Genomic DNA, 21,083 nt, shown 5'->3' on the forward strand with positions numbered 1-21,083 from the left:
AGGGAGGTGTGAGTAATCTTCAAGATGGGGCTGCAGACAAACCCACATGGGGTGAGCAAATAGAGCATAGATCTTCAGAGGAGAAAAGTCAAGAAATTCAGAAACTTGTTGTGTATTGTAATTTTAATGTCACTTACATCCTTAAGTCTAAAGTGTTTGCCTAAGAGTGTGATAGCTGGAGCGCTTCCCCAAGTTGACTATAAACATTATGGAGTGTAGGTTTTACTGAGAAAAATGTGTCGAACAATATCAATGTTTTACCCACAGCTCCAGAAAAAAACGTGTCCACAAGCACAATTCGATCCTTGAATTGGCAGTACAAGTGAAATGGATCATTTTCTGTATCACAGAGTCCTCTGATTTAGTTTTTTGGAAACTTGGTAGTCCTGCTAAGTAGAAGGCGAGGACTTCCCCACAGCTGTTGTGCACACGCAGTTGCAGTGGCTCCCATTCATTAGGATTTTAGCTCTGCAGGCAGCCATTGGGGCAGATGATAGGAACAGGGGACCAACTTTGGGAAACAGGTGGTAGGAATGGATGCCCTTAAGGAAATGGTGGCATTTCTACAAGGATTCCCCAAAGTCTGGTGAATGATTACAGTGAGGTTGAATACTTTTCATTCTGTATTGTTATGGATCGAATTGTGTCCCCCTAAATTCTTTTTTTTTTTTTTAATATATCTTTATTGATTTCAGAGAGAGGGAAGGAGAGGGAGAGACAGAGATAGAAACATCAATGATGAGAGAGTCATTGATCAAGCCCACAACCTGGGCATGTGCCCTGACCAGGAATCGAACCCTGATCGCCTGGATCCTAGGTCGACGCTCAACCGCTGAGCCACGCCCGGCTGGGCCCCCTAAATTCTTATGTCAAAATCCTAAACCCTAATATAAAAGAATGTAACCTTATTTAGAAATACAGTTGTTGCAGATGGAATTAGTTAAGATGTGACCATAATGGCATAGGGTGGACCCCTAATGCAACAAGACGTGTCCTTCATAAGGGGAAATTTGGCACAGACACGCACAGGGAGAACGCATGTGAAGATGGTGACGATGAAGCCAGAGATTGGGGTGATGCTTCTACAAGCCATGGAAAGCCAGATATTGCCAGCAAACCACCAGAAGCTGGGGGAGAGGCCTGGGACAGATCTCCATTCACAACCCTTAGAACGAGGAACCGATCTGCCAATACCTTGATCCCAGATTTCTGGTCTCCAGAACTGTGATGTCTCACAATACGTTTCTGTTGTTTCAGCCATTTAGTTTGTGGTACTAGGGAATGAATACATGTACTGTCTGTGTTTCTTGTCAGTCTCCTCTAGTTCCCTCTGCATTCACTGAGGTCAGGGACTGCATCTTGGTCATGTCTCAATCCTCAAAACTTAGCACACAGTGTCCAGAACACTTAGGAGGGCCCCTAAAATATTTATTGAATAAGTAAGTAAATATGTTGATTTGTACCAATAAACATTTGGATATCTCTCAACTAGGAAAACATATCCTGTTTTCCCAGTTCTGGCTTCCCTTGATTACGTCTTCTTCCCAGATCCACCACTGCACTTTGTTCAGGTATTTCTGTACTTAAAAATGTAAACATCATAACCTTCATAGTATCTACAGATAAGTGAAAATTTTATTCCACTGTTCTAGCAAAGCTGAGAGGTGGGGGGGAAGCAATTTTTTTTTATTGAGTTTTCAAAGTACAGGGAAAGTCATATCTTATATGGGCACAGATCTACACCAGCTTTTCTCTACTGTGTTTACCGCATGAGATTCCTATAACGAGAGTGCTAACTAGAGGCAGGCACTAGGCTCAAATCTGCTTTAAACACATTCCAGATTTATTCTACTAAATATGATAAGATAAAAATTTTCTTTAAGATTTCCTACTTGCTACGTAGCATTTAAGAAAAATTTACACAATCTAAAACAGTATCTTGAGAAACCTAAAACCAAGTGAAAAGAGTGGGAAGGAAAGAAAACATCTTCTGACCACAATGGTCACATGTTTGTTGTGTCTGTTGGATAGTGCAAGGAGCAAAATAGAACTTGCTTTTTCTTTCCCCTGACCTAGCAACCTCTGTTTCTAGGAATAAAAAAACAGAAGGGCTGTCTGCAGCTCAGAGAATTCTCACTTAACAATATCAGCTGGGTGGGGCCCAGAATCTGGCTCTGGTGTATAAAACTACACTTTTAGTTGTATAGGAGGACATTAGCACTTGCCTTTGCCAGTTTCAGGCACGTATATGTGGTATATACATAGATATTTAGCTTTCTAAGATATTTGTTGTCAGAAATGTCTTTTAAACCCTGGACTATAGGTGTATTCGTGTGTAATAACAATTCCATACACTTGAATTCATCTTACTATGTCCCATTTATTTATACATTTTTTTATTCTCTCACTCATTCATTCATTTTATTTCATTCATTGATTTATTTACTATCTAAGCATAAGAAACACTGAGAAATACACAAATCATACATGAGTACCTAAAAAACTTTTATCAAAGGGAACACGTGTGTAACCACCACCCATATCAAGATGTTGAACACCAGCATCCCAGAAGTCACCCTGTGTCCCTTCCATGGCATTAACCCTTCAAAGACAACCACTGTTATGACTTCTGTTACTGTGGATTAATGCTGCCCATTCTTAAATTCTGCAGAAACGGAATCATGCACCTTGTACTGTTAGTTTCTCCAGCTTCTTTTGCTCAGGTTGTGTCCTTGAGGTTCATCCATGCGGTTGCACATACCAATACTTTGCTCTTCTTCACTGCTGTGTAGAATTCCATACTGTGCATTTTAAAATTTACTTTCCATCTTATTGCTGATGCATTTTAGGTTTATTTACAGTTTGAAGCTATTGAAAATAATGCATCTCTGAACATGCTTGTGTATGTGTTTGGTGCACATGTATGTGCATGTCTGCCTAGGAGTAGAATTGCTGGGCTATAGGGTAAACATGTATGTTCAGCTTAGTAATACTGCCCACAAGTTTTCCAGAGTGGCTGGAAAATGTGCATTCCTGCCCACAGTGTTTGCATTCCAGTTACTCAGTATCTTCACCAAAGCTTTATGGTGTCAATATTTATTTAGCTATTCCGGGGGGTGTGAAATAATACGTGTGGTTTCAATTTGTATTTCCCTGATCACTAATGATGTTAAAAATTTTTATTTGCTTATTTGCCACTTGAGTAGCCTCTTTTATGAAGTGCTTGTTAAAGTCCTTTGCCATTTTAAAAACTTGGGTGGTCTCTCTTTTACTTTCTGATTTGTGGAAGGCTTTTAAAAATACAAGTCCTTTTTCATATATATATATACACACACTCACACACACATATATATCAAATATATTGTCTTTCTTTATGGCTTATCTTTACTCTTTGTGGTGTCTTTTGATCAAATGAAGTTCTACCTTTGGGGAAGCTCAGTTTATTAATCTGTTTCATTAGTCTTCATGCTTTCTTTTGCTCTTTTAGGAAATAATTACCTAGTCCCAGATCATGAAGATAATTTTTTTTTCTATGCTACATTCCAGAAGTTTTGTCATTTTACCTTTCACACTTATGATCCATTTGGTGGTGATTTTTATGTGTGGTATGAGGCACTAGTCAGAGATTTCTTTAGCCCAAAGAAGGGCGGTGGCAAGGGGACTGTATGATTGGTTCTGTGTCTGGACTCTGTTCTGCTCCATTGGTCTATTTACCCTTGCTCCCTTGTCACACTCTTAATTACTACAACTATAAATTACATCTCTATGTCTGGGTAGTATAAGTCCTTCAACTTTGTTCTTAAAGATTTTTTTTTTTACTCCTCTTGGCTGTTTGCATTTTCATTTAATTTTAGAATCAGCTTGCCAAATTTTATTCCCCCCCCAATTTAGTTCATTAATTGAAATAACATTGACTCTAATCATTTTAGAGCGAGTTCACATTTTGCAATTGCAATATTGTACCTTCCAGGAACATAGTACATTTCTCCATTCCTTCAGGGCTTCACTAATCTTAGTAAAGTTTTATAGGTTTTCTCTGTGGTGGTCTTGCACTTCTTTCCTTAGCTTATTCCCAAGTATGTGCCTTCGTTTTAGTAGATAACTGTTCTAGTTTGTACAGAAGTGAAATCTTCCTTTAGACTCACTCCCTCAAACAACATATCACAGAGAAACTCATTTAGAACTAAAGAGGAAGGAAGCACCCTTGCACCTGAAGGAGGAGGTGTGGGATTGTTTCTGTTGGGTGGGGGTAGATGAGATGCAGTATGTCTTGTCCAGATGGAGCCTTCGAAATATTCCTAAAAGCAGCAGATGTGTGTGGGAAGACTGGCAGAGTATATTGAGCAGCAGGCTGACTTACTGCCTTGGGTAATTTCATAGTTGAATGAAGACACCAGTGTGCATTGTAAGTATCTGAAGCATAGTCATTGATGGGAAACCAATGGCCATTCTAAACCAATAGATTACATCCTGGACCTGCCTTCCTAAATCTTTGGACTTAGCTTCACCAGAGATGAAAAGTTTTAAAATTAATGATCACAATATTATCAAGGTGACTCAGTAAGGGAAACATTTGTTGGATTTGCCATCAAGCATATTTCTCATTAAATTTTTAAAGATCTTCAAAATTTAGTAAATCATGCATGAGTCAGTGAGAGCATACTGTTTCAGAATTGAATTCTCTTGGAAATCCCTCTAATTACTCCTTTGTTTTTCTTCCCTTTCCCAGTCATGCTTTGGGAAAGAATATTTCTTACTCGGGGACTTCAGTGTCTCAGCTGCAATTCACTTCTCACACTGACACCTGACTCCTAACGTCCATTGAAACTACTCTCATCATGAAGACACAAAGGCCTCCTCATTGTCAGATCGAGTGAAAGCACTTCTCCAACTTCTTTCAACATTTGAGGTTATGGGAATATTCCTTCTCCGAGGAACTATTCTTTCATGGCTTCCTTCCCAGTTACTGTCCTCTCCTGGGCTTCCTCCGGCCTCTCTGACACTCCTCTTCAGTCCAGTTTTCAGGTTCTTTATTCCATAAATGTTGGTGTCGCTCTGTACCAGCTTCACACTCATTGTCTTCTTCCTGCAAACTTGCATTCTGGTGGAACTTGTTCACTTCTGAGAGTTCATGACAAATCAGTATTCAGATGGTTTGGGAGGTTGTTTTCCTACCCTACAAACACATATGTCCAACTACATGTTGGATTTCTCCATTTAAGTGCCCCAAAGGCACCTTGAATCTAATAGGACACAAGGAAACTTTTGGTCATGCAGTGCATCTTGGTCTGTGGCGCCCTTCTCAGTAGTCCTGATCATAGAAATGGTGATTAACTCTCTTTTCTCCTTAATCCTTCCCTATCCAGTGGTGGCTCCAGCCTTGGGCCTCTTCTCTACGTCCATTGCCTTTTTTTCTGTTTCCACATGTTCTCACACTTGGCCTTCTTACACGGTTTCCTCACTGGCCCCTCTGCCTTCAATATTGTCATGTTCTAATCTACGATCTGTTCTCAAGATGAGCTTTCCAAATGTGCTACTCCTCTGTCTAAAACTATAATAGTTCTATTTTTTCTTTAGCATTTTTCCTTTTGCCTGCAACCCTTTATCATGGTTTTCTAAACCTAGTCATACTCAAGCCCCTCCCTGCTTCTTCCGCCTCATCTCTTGACAGTACCCCTTTTCTGCCTGATGTGACTGGCCTCCTGAACTGCCTACTGTCCCTTCTGTCACTCTGCATTCCCTTCAGAAGTACTGCCGCCTTTGGCCAGAGCAGGCACCGCCCTCCTTGGCCATCCCCCTGCTCCTAGCGTCTGCCTCTTACCTTTCTCCAGAACTCAGCTACGGTAGGACCCCCTCTAGGGGAGACCTTTCCCCATCCTTCACCACCAGCCTAGACAGTATTAGTTTGCATTGTGAGTCGGTTTATTTTGATCACCCCAACCTGAACTTTTTGAAGACAAGGAGTCTTTCGTGTTTGTACCCTCCCTCCGTGTCTGCTTTTGTGAATGGGCGCTGCGCTGGGCTCTGGGGATGCGACGATCATCATCTCTGCCCTCGGGGCTCTCGCAGTGCAGAAGGTGATACAGAAACATCAACAGATGATTACTGTGCAATTTGTTAGGTGCCACATTACAAGTATTTACAAAACATGAAAGAAGGAGCACCTGGCTCTGGGGCTGAGTGAGTTTTGTTTAAGTGTACACAAGGGATCTCTAGAGAAATGATGTGTGGAGAGATAACCCTCCAAGTAAAGATCATCTCCAGGAAAACTCCTGGCAACACACAGCCAATTTCACCACTTGCTCTCCAGAGATTATTCCCTTGGATCTCCAGATGCAAAGACCATATGGGAGCTAAAATATTTACAAATCACACCTGAGCATACAAATAAACATTATGTGGCGTAGTTGGAGAGATTGATGCATTGAGCTGTTTTGGAGTTAGGGAGATAAATATGCATGAAGCTTAGTTGAGACTTGAAAGTCAGCAGCTTATTTTGTGTGCCTAGGAGGTCTCTGACAAAAACTCTAACCCTGCTTGAGACAAACGGGTACCCTGACTGTCAGTGTTCATTTGCCTTTATGGTGAAGGAGAAACTAAAACCTTGAAAGTTTTCTTATCTTTTTCAGATACAATGTTAGATCCCAGGAAACAGTACAGCAAAGTAGGATCTTCATATTCTGGTTCCCCTGGCTACATCCCAGGAGAGGACACTCTGTGGTTGAGAGCTATCCATAGCTGTTGTAGCAGTCTGGGAGATCATAGCCAGAGCCTTAGACAGGTTGAGGTGAACTGACACTGTAGCAGTCAGATAAGGCAGCCGAATTCGTCTAGACCAAGGTAACCTACAGGACTGTCTGTAGTAAGGACTCATCCCAGTGCCTATAGACCATGACTGAAACTGAGCTTCAGGAAGTGTGGAAAGTCACTAAAATTCCATGCAAAATTAAGTATGTGTGCATATGGAGAGAGAGGCCATAGTTTTCATCATATCCTTAAAGTTCTTGTAACTCAAAGAACCACTCTCCTACACTCTTTGGTTTATGTTCATCAGAGTTGTTCATCTGGTTGTCATTTATTGAAGATCTTGGTGCTGGGCATTTCGCTCAATGCCGATTCACTGATGTATGTTGCAGCAACACACGGAATGAGTCAGATTCTAGTCAAGCTGAACTCAGAGCCAAGGTTCCAGGTGCTTCCACCTGTACTATCTCATTTCATGCCCACACTAAATCTATGTGGCAGATATTCTTATGACCATTCAAATATTCTTATGACCATTTGACAGAAGAGGAAACTGAAGCTCAGAGTGTAAGAAGCACTTTCCTAAGGGTGACTGAGCAGTCAAGCAGGGAAACTGGATCTAAGAATATAAAGATGACTGAAACCCTATGCTCTTCCTCACGAAGCTTATCATCTTTTAGGGCAGACAGACAGAAACAAACACCTAGATGCAGTGACATAAGTGCAAGGGTAGAGGAGCATAGGATGTAAAATCTTGGCAGCAAGATACATGTGGACAAGTCAGCTGCACTTTGTCAAAGAGAGAGTGAAGCTGGGTCTGAGGATGAATAGTGGACTACCTGAAGGGGAATTAGAAGAGCATGTGTCAGGTTGAGGTGAAAGCACTGCCAGACACGGACAAGTGAACTAGTCTTCTGTTTGTGAAAAAATGATAGTGGTTTGGAATGGTGAATAAATGAATATCAGAGCATAGAAGGAGATTCATGGGAGAACCAGGTTCTGCCCTATCTGATTCCACACTTACTGACATACCTACAATTTCCTTCCAAAAATTAGTCCAGGCTACAGGTAGCCACAATTTAAAATATATTTTTAGGTTATTTTTCCTCAAAGCTGTTTCAGAAGTTATGTCCCTCACACTGTGAGTCATCCCAGGCAGACCAAAATCAATAGATTTCTAAATATTTTAAATAGAAACTTCTAGGGACAGTGGCCGTCTTTCTAATTGACTTTATTTACATGTGTATATGTGCTTAATATATATAATTCAGTTTTTTATGTATAGATTGTGCAATGAGTATGTGGGATTATCTGATTCTATAACATGCTCAGTTAAGATCTGGTTTGGCCTTAATTCAGGTCAAGGTCCTTTTTTTTCAGGTTTCAGATTAATCTAGCTCTTTAATGATTATGTTTGGCACTTAAGTCATTTCCTGCTAAAGTAAATTGTTACCACAAGTAAAAATTTAGTGGGATAAAAACATTTTACAATGTTAGAAAATCTTCAGAACAGATTTGTTATAAAAGGTACATCTTTTTTCAACAAGTGTTCATCACTGTACTGTGCTGAAATCTAGGTTTCACTAAGAAGTTGAAGCCTTCTCAGCACATTCACATCTGCAGCACAACATAGTCATTTAATAGTCTGCATTTCGACATTAGTAGTTTACTAAGTGCTTTGTGCATATTAGTTAATCAATAAGTATTTGTTAAATAAATCAATGGTGTGTTTAATACAATGTTCAAAAAAATTCATGCTAATATTCATAGCTTAAAAATCTTTAGGCCTATAAAAGTGTTGAGTAGTTCATAGTGTCAGTGAAGCACAGTGAGAACCACCCAAAGGGGACTTTTCTGTTATTAGCAGATTAGGATGGAATCTCTGGGAAGGTCCTGCAGGCCTCTCACTGGGCTGTTGCTGGAACGTGGCGCGATTGCTCTCGTTTGTGAAGCCTCTCCAAGTGCCTTCTTTAGATGACTCTTCTTGTGACTTATGTATTGAAAGCGATTTATGTGATAATTGTACCGAGTTTTGCAGACAAGCTTTCCTTTCCAAAGCTGCTTATCTAAGTGCATTATTTCTGACTGAAGAGCTTATTTTTCTTTCTTTCTATCTGAATGGATTGCTTGCCAGTGGTGACTTATGGCTTACCTCATCGATTTTCAGTAATGAGATAGAGCAGAATGAGGTAAATGGCTGTGTACATGGGCAAGGATTCTAAATCACTTTCTGAAAACCGCGGGCTTGATAATGTAGTGAGTCCATCTCCTCAAAAATGTTTGTGGTGAAGATTCCTTGAAAATGCTTGGGCTCAAAGCACATCACTTAAATGACAGATTTAGAAAAATAGAGTTACAGTCATTACAGTGAGAGAATCGTATTGGCTTATTTGGCTAACTCTCTCCAAGGGCAGTAGAGGAAAATTCACCAGGCGATGCATCTGATGGGCATAGTCTCAGTGGATGAGGGAGGCAGAGAGAGCCTCTGGTACTTTTAAATGCATTGATTTCTCTATAGAGTAGCTGATCATAGCTGATCAAACATGTAACTGATCATGGCTTCCAGGCGGACTCTGTGACTGTAGGACTGCTAGGGATGTTCAGATGTCTCAGGCAAGCAAGGCACTGGAAACAAATGCAAAGGAATCCTTGCGGAATTCATTCATCTGATTTCATACTGAGTCACTGTCCCATGGTGCCGAAATACTTCTGGCATTCACTCTTGATCTTGATAATAAGGAGAAGGAATTATGCGCCATTAAAAAGTAAGATATGTGTGGAACGGAGAGGGAATCCCTTGAAGACTGTGTTTAATGGCACTGTTATTGTATGATTTTTGGATCTTTTTCACATATTATTATTTAACTCCTTCAGTCAAATTCACTCTTCACTGAGCACAGATACTGCAATAGATTGGTTTCTGGCAAGAACTGCATTGAAAGATTTATGAACTAAAGACAAAATAATGTTTTTGGTCTACAATAGGTGAGATACAGGAAGGCCTCGAGCTCATACCATTTCTCCAAATGTGTTATTCAGCCTTCTGCCTAGGAAAGATTACACACACACACACACACCACCCATCCACACTCACAAATACCATGTATGTCATATATGTGTGTCATATCTATCTATCTAAAGCATATATCAGATCTATCTATCTATCTATCTATCTATCTATCTATCTATCTATCTATCTATCTATCTATCATCTATCTATCTATCTATCTATCTATCTATCTATCTATCTATCTATCTATCTAGTATTCTATTCTTTCCTGAATTACATATACATTTATTAAAGGTTACGCAGTATGTTCTCTAATTATAAAAGAGTTCAGGTAGACTTTTATTTCTTCTTTATCATCTTCCCTTAACTTAACCGTCACCCTCACATAGAGGACTCCTCTGGGACTTCCCTTGCGACACTGTAAACCTCCCTGCCTTCTTCCCATCTGTTCTCTCCACAGTTTCCCTTCATTCCATGATCTTCATCACTCTGGTTTCATTGTTGCCCCTCAGAGTTCCATCGTCTTGTTTCTTCTGTGTACCGTGTCTAAAAGTAACTCTAAAATAAGCAAAATCTTCAAACAGACATTACAGTACTCCTTATGTTCATTTTATGAAAATACAATATAAGCAAAACGTGGTACACCATAGTATAAGTCATTGGAAATCTTGCTTCCCAGGGTCAAGATAGCTGCACTCTGCTCTTTAAAAATTCATATAAATAAATGATTCAATTTCTCACTTAATATGCTGCTTTTCCACTTTGGTGCATTCTTGGTTCTTGCCTGAGTTTGGCCAATTAGGCAGAAATGTAAAAATTACTAACTAATTAAAGTAATGACATGCCTAAAAGATAGACTATAGATCTGGTGCAACTAATTGCATATAATTGAGGATACTGAACATGATCTAGTAAAATGAAATAAAAAACTGATTCTGGAAAAACCATATCATATATGTTTGGGACTAAGTGGTAGAAGTCTAATGAATTTTCCCTATAGTACATAAAAATTGTAATAGTTCCATGCATTCCAGAGAAAAGGTGGAAAATTTAAAATTAATTTAATGAAAACCACTCGTGTAAAAAAGTTAAGGATATGAATGGGATTTGGGTACATTTCCATACTTGTGGAAATGAATTTTAAACCTAAAACAACTCAGGAAAAAAACCATGATTTCCTGGCAGGGAGAGCTAAGAGGACAGAGAAGATGCAGAGGATGTTAAACAGTAGAGAATGTTCTAGAACAAATGCTAGAGTGACTCCAAAACACCCTGGGGTATTTTTCTCATTCTGATCAATCCTTATTTACATTTCTTGGAGACAAATGGTACAGTTGAGCACCTCATTTCTACACGTGACACAAAATAATAAGAGCCACCAACCTGCTAAGAACTCAGAGCCAGAGGGAGCATGTGTGTGTCATGCCGAGTGGGTGGTGTGGCCGTGCCAGCTCTGAGAATGGCTGGAGCCGCATAATGCTTCCAGGTAACCTACTGGAGATTCACTGGCGCATCTCCATGTAACCTTTCCATTTTAAGCAGTTATTTTAATGAATCTTAAGTGGCAATGGATGACTTGACACCTCTAGGCAACAGAAAAACACAAGTAAAATCTGTCTAATGTGATTTGTTAGCTCTCAGCTCAAATCGAGTTCTAATAAGGTAGCAGAAACCTAAAGTGGTTTAAGAGTATTGGCTAACTGCTCTCTAAGTGAGCAGATAGCCAGAGGTCAGTCCGTGCTCCTCCCCAGGGAATGGTACACTGTTCCATAATTTTAAGGGATTATTTTTTTGAGAATTCATCGGTGTGAATTTGAATAAAAAAACAAAATAACAAAACCCAACAGTTTTTTTCTCTGCCTTGTGATGTATGTAAGTTAGGAGAACATCATTGTGTGGTATCTCTTTTCCCTGACTTCCCTGTACCCAATTTGGGGAGAGTCTTCCACAGCAGTTCCAGTGAGGTGGGGGCCGTCCTGTGGTGACAAGCAGGGCAAGCTACTGGAGAGGTCTACAGACAGTGACAGGGCAGCGACCAGGTAATAGTCTCCGTTAGATGACTCCATTGGATCAGAAGAAGAAAAGACTTCATAGTACTGTTGATCTTTCACTCGGCAAAATGTTTAGACTATTACATTTGTATTTGCAGTAATTTTTTCATTTTTCTATTCTAGAATATGAGATTCTATTTCTCCCTTCCCCCCTTTTTGCATTTTAAGGTTCTCCTCTTTCCTTTTTTAAAAAACCTTCAGAAAAGCATCTGTTTCCCAAGAATTAAGGAATTGTTTATTTATCCAACAAACTTTATTGAGTAATTGGACCCCTTGTTAAATCAATTTTTGTTTTTTTCTATTTTGAAGCTCATCTCTTAGGTACATATACGTTTAAAATCACTATGCCTTCTCAATGAATTGGCCCTTTATCATTATGAAAGGCTCTTCTTTATTTTTGGTAATATTTCTTATCTTGAAACTTATTTTTGATATTAATATTGCTATACCAATTTATGCTTAATGTTTGCATCCATTTACTTTTAACAAACGTATATCTTTATACTTAAAGTGCTTTTCGCTTGTTTGATTTTTAAATGCAATCTGTTAGTCTCTGACTTCTAATTGGAGAGTTTAAACCGTTTTCATTTAATGTAATTATAAACATTTGTTGGATTAAAGTTTGATATCTTATTGTTTTCTCTGCCTCATCTATTCATTGTTCCTTTTACTTACTATATGACTTTTTCTTTCTGATCGCCTCGATCGTGTTAGTATTCCATTTTATTTCCACCATTGGCTTATTAGTTGTGATAAACAAAATTTCTAAATTGTCCACCAAAGAGGTCCCACTCTAGTCTCGAGAACCTGAGAATTAATGAGCTACAACTCCTCTGACTGTGTTCACCCTAGGAAAGGGACATTACCATGTAGACCTGATCTTCCCACATGAGGCCTTAAAGGCAGAAAGCTGTTTCAGGTCAACAGCAAAAGAGGAAGGCAGAAGGGAAAGTTAGAGATATCCGAAGCATGAAAAGGATTTGAATTCTAACATCTAAAGTCATAAGATATGCTATGGAACATGTTTCCAAGTGTAAAATTATTCCCTGAGTCATTCAAATCATTTCTGGTCATCACAACATGATTCTTGCCAACCGTTCGGTTTTGCCACGCTCAGTTGTAGAAGTCTTAGCTTCTCCTACTCTGGTATTTCTGGTTCTAGAAAGAACAATAAACCTTAAGTCATTGAAGCTAAAAGAGAGGCCAAGTTATTAGGAAGAATATGGCATTACTTCGACAAGATTGGCTAATAATAGCAGGATTTGGTGAGCTCCGAAGAGCCCAGTGTGTTGTATATAAACATACTGCAGGACTTCTATTTACATATAGTGGTGGAGTCTCCATTACGGGGAATTTTCAAAGTGGCTTCGGGAAGAGTTTGAACAGAATGAACTACAGTGCATGTGTCAGTGCCGTGCTAAGGGATAGGCCCGGGTAACTGTGAGGCTCCTTCTTCCCTTTGTTCTGTGCCTCAGTGGGGAACCCATGCACAGAGCTTTCACCGGTTCTTTCCACTGCCACCATGGAAATTTACCAAAAAAATTACGGTTTTTAAGCAGGTAATAAGTAAAATTGTATCTTTTACAAATAACTACATCATCAAGAAATTATTTCTGGTAGAAGAAACCAGAATAATATTCGTGAATCTCTTGTTAGTGATAAATGAGCATGACTTTGAGCCCAGGGGTTGTGTGTTCTGCCCTTTTCATAATTTTAATTATCATTGCTCAGCTGCGTTACAGTATGCTGACTGCCTCCACTCATAGCTCTGAATCATCAATACTTTACCCCCACTTTAGGAATTTCACAAATAACTGGGCTGTAGCATTTCAGTGTTCTCCCTCTGTGACAGTGCAAATTAAACATAGCTAAGGTAAGTAATTCAGTCTGTAACTGATTTGGGAATGTACAGTTGGTCACTTTATTTTGGGGAAATGATGAGAGTATCTAAGTTTACAATGCTTTATGAGGATTTAAAACGGAAGATTCATAAAAACGGAAAACCTGAGAAAGAGGTCATTTAGTTCAAGTTTGACAACAAAAATTTGCTTGATTATTGCAGTCAGTCGATTTCTCTGACTCACAGACGAGAAGCTTTCTACCACTTCATTTGGTAAAAATTTCTGAATCTAAAAGATGAAAGCATTCACATTCAGGCTGAATTATCTCATTTATTATTCAGGCTACCCTGATCCTGTTCTTTGCACATCTTAGATGTTTGTTAAATCCCACTAGTCAATATAACTGGACCACAGGTGTGATATCTTAAAACAATGGGCGTGTCATTTTGATAATTGATGTTCCCTTCTCTTGAACCCCTTGTGTGCATGCATGTTTTGCATTTGTCCTTAGATGAACAAAAATGGAAGTAATGGTATTAAGATGAATTTTCTCACCTATCTTTCTCCTTTTTCATGTGTATGGCCAGTTTTTTAAATGTGCTTCTGATCCCCTCGTATCATGTGTTGTGTTGCAAACATGTAGTTTGTTTGCCGTTGGGCAGCTTGGGCCTCTGTAGAGGTCATGGACTGATACCAGCTGTTGTCTCCCTGCAGGTGATCCAGGCTGTCTTTTTCGGCATCTGTGTGCTGACTGACCTTTCCAGTCTTCTGACTAGAGGGAGTGGGAACCAGGAACAAGAGAGGCAACTCAAGAAGCTCATCTCTCTTCGGGACTGGATGTTAGCTGTGCTGGCCTTTCCCGTTGGGGTTGTGAGTACGATGTAGAATACACTTAACCGCAAAAGCAACTTGGGTCTTATTGCAGACTTCTCAGGGGGAAAAGGGCTCATTATAGGAGGTTGCAATATTAGTTTGCTGTAACGGCCATCACAAAGCACCACAGATTGGGTGGCTTAAACAAAAGAATTCATTTTCTCACAGTTCTGGAGGCTAGAAGTGTGAGATCAAAGTGTCAGCAAAGTCGATTTCTTCTGAGGTCTCTCTCCCTGGCTTATAAGTGGGTTCTTCGCTCTGTGTATCTGTGTCTCACGCGCCTCTTCTTATACAGACACATATTGGATTAGGGCCCCCAATGACCTCATTTAATCTTAATTTTTCTCTTTAAAGGCCCTACCTCTAAATACAGTCTGAGGTACTGTGAGGTTAGGACTTCAGAATATGAATTTTTAGGGGGTGGGGGACACACTTCAACAGTTTCTTAACCTGCCCGAACTTGAAATGTGTGGTCCTTGGGTCTATGATCGTTCTAGTATTTTTGAACTTGGGAAAGATGAAATCAGCATTAACTCATACTTCTTCAGTTACCCAGCTGTGTTACCCATTAGCTAATATCACTTAAGTAAATGTTCTGAACATGTTTGGGTCTGTCTGAAACATAAACCATGTTTCTTTAAAGAGCCAGGGACCCGTGAGATTCTATAGATTTTTTTACCTGTGTAGAGCCAGGAGAATGAGAGAACTCATAAATCTCAAATTGTGAGTGCAAGTAAGAGTGTATTACCTAATTCAGACTCAGGCCTTTTCATTTGCCAGCTGATTTCCGGGACTAGCAGACACACACCCAAGTGACCTGGGCTGGCACAGGCACCACAGCCAAGGTTCAGGGTAGTAAGGGTCAGGACGGAAGTCGTTTGTAAACCCTTTTACATGTTTTTCAGATCTACAGCTGGTGGAAGCCTCTACATGCTTGTTCTAAGACCAATTAGTGAATTGCTTTTCTTCATGTACTGAGTTATATGTTCTTAGATAAAATATCCCTTAGCTCTTGACAACAACCCAAGGGGTATATTATAATCTGGTCACTCCTCTTCTCATTCGCTCACCTTTATCCCCCGAAAACCTAAATAGGTGCTCAGGTTGGTGCATCTAGCAAATTTCTCAAATTCTGTTGCTTAACAGAGTTAAATGTTTTATGTAGTACTTAGTATTTCCTTCTTTGGACTTGCCTTAAAAAATTCAAATGCTTTCTGTCAAAGTAGTCATCTCAGAGAAAATTGCCATTGGCATAAGGTAATAAAATCATATACTTCCTGCGTAAAAGAGTTACCTAGAAAATTTAAGCCTGTACACTTTTTTGTTTCTTTTTATCCCTTACTCCCTTGGTATTTCTATAGACGTTGCCATTGCCTCTGGAATTCTTCCTCCGCTGGAAGGAATGAATAGTAACATAATACAAAAGCAAATAGGAATACAGGGCGTAGACTGTGAGTCTTGTCACTCTCATTAACAGCTCATTACATATGCTCTTTAGGCATTTTGACATGACTTTGGCCAGAAACTTTTTGCACCTGCTTGACACTTGAGGTATTTGTCAGCTTTCAGTGTCCTTCCTGAATTTGGTTCATGTATGCTTCCCCTCCCCCCTCCTCCTCCCCCCCCTTAATATTAAGAAGAATCCTGGCCAGTAGTCTCCAGAAATCTTATGTTTTCCACTATTTCTCACTCTTTCATTTGACTTTTTTTTTTTTTTATTAAATATATCTTTATTGATTTCAGAGAGAAGAAAGGAGAAGGAGAGAGAGAGAGAAACATCAATGATGAATCATTGATCGAACCCACAACCAGGCATGTGCCCTGACCGGGAATCGAACCCCGATCGCCTGGATCCTAGGTCAACGCTCAACCGCTGAGCCACGCCCGGACGGGCCATTTGACTTTTTATACCTATTTATCCAATTTCTACTAGATTCCTCACTCTAATACACACAAATTCACTTTGAGGCCCAAACTGGCAAACAGCTTCTTCCCAGATCCCATTAATTTTATTGCAAAGTCATATTTACAGAGGATATTAATTTGGCTTTTTATACACTTTTAACCTCTTAAATAACAAAAATTTAACCTGATGTAGGGGATCAGGTTGACTTTATTCAGTGATTCATGAATTGGACAGTATCCCATTTAGCAAATAGAAAGGAGCTGCACAGAGCTATGGAAAAGGAAAGGTTCTTTAAAGGCGGAAAGAGGGTGGAAAAAGGAAATTATTAGGAAAGAATGTGTTGTTTCAGGCACGGTTGCCCTCCTAAGGGGAACAGAAGGGGCCTGTGGGCTGTATTATCTCACTGATGCTGACCAGGTCACTCCATGTTAACTGGTTAAAGTTGCATTTCTGGCAAGCTAGCATCGGTATTAAATCTTGGTTTGCTGACATGGGGCCTAGCACAAGTAACAGCATTTTGGGTCTGTTGTCTCTCTTTTAACAAATCCAAAATATTTTCTTCATCAAAACATATAATTTTATAATGTTGTTGCCTTCCTTTCCCCAAGGTTATTTCCCAGGTCTCTTTTCCTTGCCTTTGCTGGGACCTCAGAGCTGTCCCTGCCCCTCTGTATCTCCTCTCAGAACCCCCAGCTGCTCGGTGGGTCCTGGAAATCACTGTAGTTTTAGCTCTGTCACTTAAGATTTTTCTTCCTTATTGAAATGTGAACCCTTCCTGGAGCAGTGCCACAAGGAACCACTTGAAGAGGGGTCATCTTTACTCTTCCTGTGGCTTCTGGCCTGGAGTGAGGTGCCAGCCTGAGAGTTTCTTGCATGAGAAAGATGGGAATAGCACTAGCGCCCAGGACCTGGGGAGCACCTAGTTTTACATGTAGGAATCTGTAGTGTAAGAATGTTGATCATAGGAGCAAATGATTAATTATAACATTTGTAATTAAGCACCTTTAACCATGTTGGTTGACACAGTCAAAACCCTGAAGGGTAAAACACCGGAGCACTCATCCCGGAGCCTTGGGCGCGGCTTCGGCTTCTTGAGGAGGAGGGGGCAGAGCCGCTGGGACCCCACCGGTGGTCCCTCCAGGCCTCAGGCTCTGACTGCAGGTGACTGCCAGCCTCCCAGACTGCCTCCCCTGCCGCCTTCTGCTGGCCTCCTCTGCCCAGCGCCTTTTGTTCTTGAACCAGAAGTTTGCGGGGGTAAAAAATTGTTATGTTTGCTTCCTGGTGCAGGGCAAAAGGGCAGTGGGCATAACTAGAGGGCAGAGTGGTAGCTGAATTTATCGCCTTCGCTCAAATTTTCCTGAAGAGACCTCTCAACCCCAAGCTTTTCTTGGTGCTTCCATTATCTCTCTCTCTTTCTCTCTCTCACCTCGGCTGCATCTGTGGCAGCAAGAAAGACACAGTAGGTTATCTAAGATTTGTATTTTCTACGCTAATGCTTCCTCCAAAAATGAGGTTAATTGAGAGTTGACAGTAATTGCTTTACGCGGGCACGAGGCACTCGGTATGATTTCGTGACCCGGGACCTAATGCGTCTACTGCCTGGACTCTCTCCATCTCAAGGATGTATAAAAATAATGAAAAGTTCCAATCAAAGATAACTGAAGTAAAGTTTGTTTCAGCATGACCTTGAGAAAATCAGGGAGGGTGGCCTGAGTGAACAGAGCCCTTGTCAGCCTGATCCGAGTAGGTTCCCATAAATGCTAAGCTGGCCCCGGTTAGTTACGCTAATGCCCGGAAACCACCGCCGCTCCCACAGCCTTGCCTCTCACTTCGCAGGCATAGCCCAGGGGAGGCTCCTCTTACCACGTGCAGTTTATTTCTGAACCTGCCACCCTTTTAAAGGAGCATTACAGACAATTCTATGACATTATGTGGTCTGGATGCACCGATGCTGATAAGGAGGAATCCAACTAAGAATGTCTTTTGTCTCCTGTGAGTTAGTTGACTTTTCCGCTGGAAGATAAGCTTCGGGTTGAGAGAATAGGCTAAGGTGTCAACAGCAACAAAAAATGAAGAAGCAGAGGAAGAGCAGCCAAAAAATGAGGATGATGACTGTGAAATTGCCCCCTCTCAAAAGTCCTACCTGTGACTGCAGCTGCTGTGCTGAGCAGCCCTTTCAATGACAAAGGACAGTCGTATGTTTTCCATTAATTCAAGCCCATGCATCCCATTCAACTGCAGCGGCTCAGCTTGCCTAATACTCATAATCCAGGCTCATCAGCTCCCCGGTGCTCTCATCCCTGGTGCTACTTGGTTGCTCTAGATCAGATGCTGGCTGATCCCAAACTAACCTTGGCCCACTCAGGGTGAAGATGGGGGGTGTCCCTCCCTCAATAAAGAGGGAACGGGTCCAGGAACAGGTCCAGGAATGTCCTAACCCGCGATGAGCATCTAGTACATAAGGAACAATCTGGCATGTACCAGGACGAACTTTTTTGAAATTTGGCCATCAACATAAACCATTTCTGGCATTATAATCATGTTCTTCTGAACACTTAGTGAATATTTTATATGTACCGACTTATTCTAGAATCCGTATTTAAAACTTGTTTTCATCCTTGTGAACACATGGATTATGGACTTTGAAGTCTCAAATGCAAACTCAAAGAAAACGTATCTAGGAATTATCTTTTAAAAAATGTTTCTTGAAAATCTTCATGTATTGACACACTAGCTAACTCTAAGAGAGCCTTAAGAAAAATTTTGTGATGCAATACATTTAGATTTTCATACCTTTCCAATTTAAAATACATTATTTTTATTTCTGAGTTTTTAAAAGTAAGAGTTTGATTTAAATGGAAAGCAATCATATTAAATATTAATTACTAATATTAATGTCTGTTAATATAATACACAGGGAAGGGAATTTGATTCTATTTGAGACTATAAATAAAAGCAAATGCCTTTCCTTGTGGGGAAATTTTTTAAAAGCACATTGTTTAATTTATTCTACAAACTCTACATTTAATTTAAAAATACACCTAATATCCGCTGATCCACTCTTTATTAAATTTTCACATAGGTACCTACAATCAACTTCTTTTTTTCTTATTTTTAAGCCTTTGCTGATGCTATAAATTTCTTCACATGCCCTTTTCCTTTCTACACACCTTTGAAGTTAAAAATACACCATCTGCTAGGTTGTGCTTTATGGCACGCCCAGTTCGTTTAGAGTTGAGTCAACAATATGATTTCCGCTGCACTGACATGAGTGCGCGTTGAGTCGCCTAAGAGGGAGGCTTCCACACGAGGACTCATTCAAGATGAAAAAGCAAACTGAGCTTCTCCTCCCCAGCCAGGAGAACTGTTCAGAAGTGAGTGAGTAGTTCTACAATTATTTTTCTGATAGCCTTTCAAAAGACCAAGGACAGAATGTGATTAGACAGGTAAACCTGATAACAAACCAGGTTGCTTCTCAACCATCTTACGTAGTCTCTCCTGAGTGAAAAACCAAAGATTTTCATGCAAACTCAGAGTAGTCAGCTTGCCCAATGCTTGCAAGACAAATGTCCTCAACACAAAACATAATCTCACTTCAACAAAATTTTATTGTAGGTGCCCATGAGTCACACGACAGTGAAAACCGCACATTGACACCCAGAGGAGTCGAAAGAGAGACGTCTGCTAGGCGGCAAATAGTGAGTGCCAGAAGCCAAAATAGTAGACAGCATTGACCTCGTCCTCCGAGGGTCTTACAGTCTAGAGAAGGTGACTTTATGAGCCGTGTCAGCAAGTACATTAACAGAGGGCATGATGAACGTAATAATACACGTCTAAGGTACAGAGTAGCCCAGAGAGGAAGGGATTAATTTTAGCGAGTGGGAGGTCCTGGAAGACATCCCAGAAATGATGATATTTGAGCTCCGTTTTGAAGACTGGCTGACAACTTACTGGATGTATAAGTTAATGGTGCTTTCGTCCATAAATAACAATATCCCCAGATATCCACCTGGCTCACTTTTTCATTTCGTTTGTCTCCACTCAAACGATTTCCCTTTAGAAAAGCTGCCGTGAGCAACCTGTATAAATTAGCTTCCCATTATCTCTGTCCCCTTTCCTTGCTTTAAATTCTCCGTAATGATTACCATTCCCTGGCACAGCACATGTTAATTTTTTCTTCCTGTAGTGCATGTCTCCTCTGACTCGGTACATTCCCCGTGAGGCCAGGGAGGTTGTATATTTGATATGCAGCCCACACGTCAGGAGCCGTGTCTAAATAATTCAGTACTTGCTGAGTGAATATCCAACCAGCTGTGACTTAAGCAGTAAAGATATGTAACATCTCACAAAACAAGAAGCCTGTAAACAGGTAGTTTCAGCGTGATATTGCTCAGTATTATCATTTGAGACTCAGGCGCTTTCCACTTGTCTGTCTCTAGAGCGTCGGTTTTTTGTCCTTGGACTTGCCACCTACAGTCTCGGGGGGGCTGATAAACACCGGACTTCACATCCTTCGCAGCCGTGTTCGAGGCAGGAAGAGGAAGGAGCTCTTTAGGTCGCTCTCCCCCAGTGCTTGTCTCTTCCTCAGGCAAATGAGCCTTCCCTAGGATCCCTGCCAGCAGGCTGTCCCGCGGGGCTCCTGGCGAGGACTGTCACTT

General features: G+C 40.5%; 1 protein-coding gene across 2 annotated transcripts in view; it reads left to right on the forward strand.

The window, feature by feature from the left end:
- Positions 1-21,083, forward strand: part of AIG1 (androgen induced 1) — a 161,914-nt gene that overhangs the window by 18,097 nt on the left and 122,734 nt on the right. For both annotated transcript variants that reach the window (XM_087817660.1, XM_087817661.1), the window contains exon 2: positions 14,361-14,516. In XM_087817660.1, coding sequence (XP_087673786.1) covers positions 14,361-14,516 — 156 coding nt within the window. The remainder of the gene's footprint in view (positions 1-14,360; positions 14,517-21,083) is intronic.

The sequence above is a fragment of the Miniopterus natalensis genome, chromosome 5 (genome assembly GCF_054644295.1).
Source record: "Miniopterus natalensis isolate mMinNat1 chromosome 5, mMinNat1.hap1, whole genome shotgun sequence".
Lineage (NCBI taxonomy): Eukaryota > Metazoa > Chordata > Mammalia > Chiroptera > Miniopteridae > Miniopterus > Miniopterus natalensis.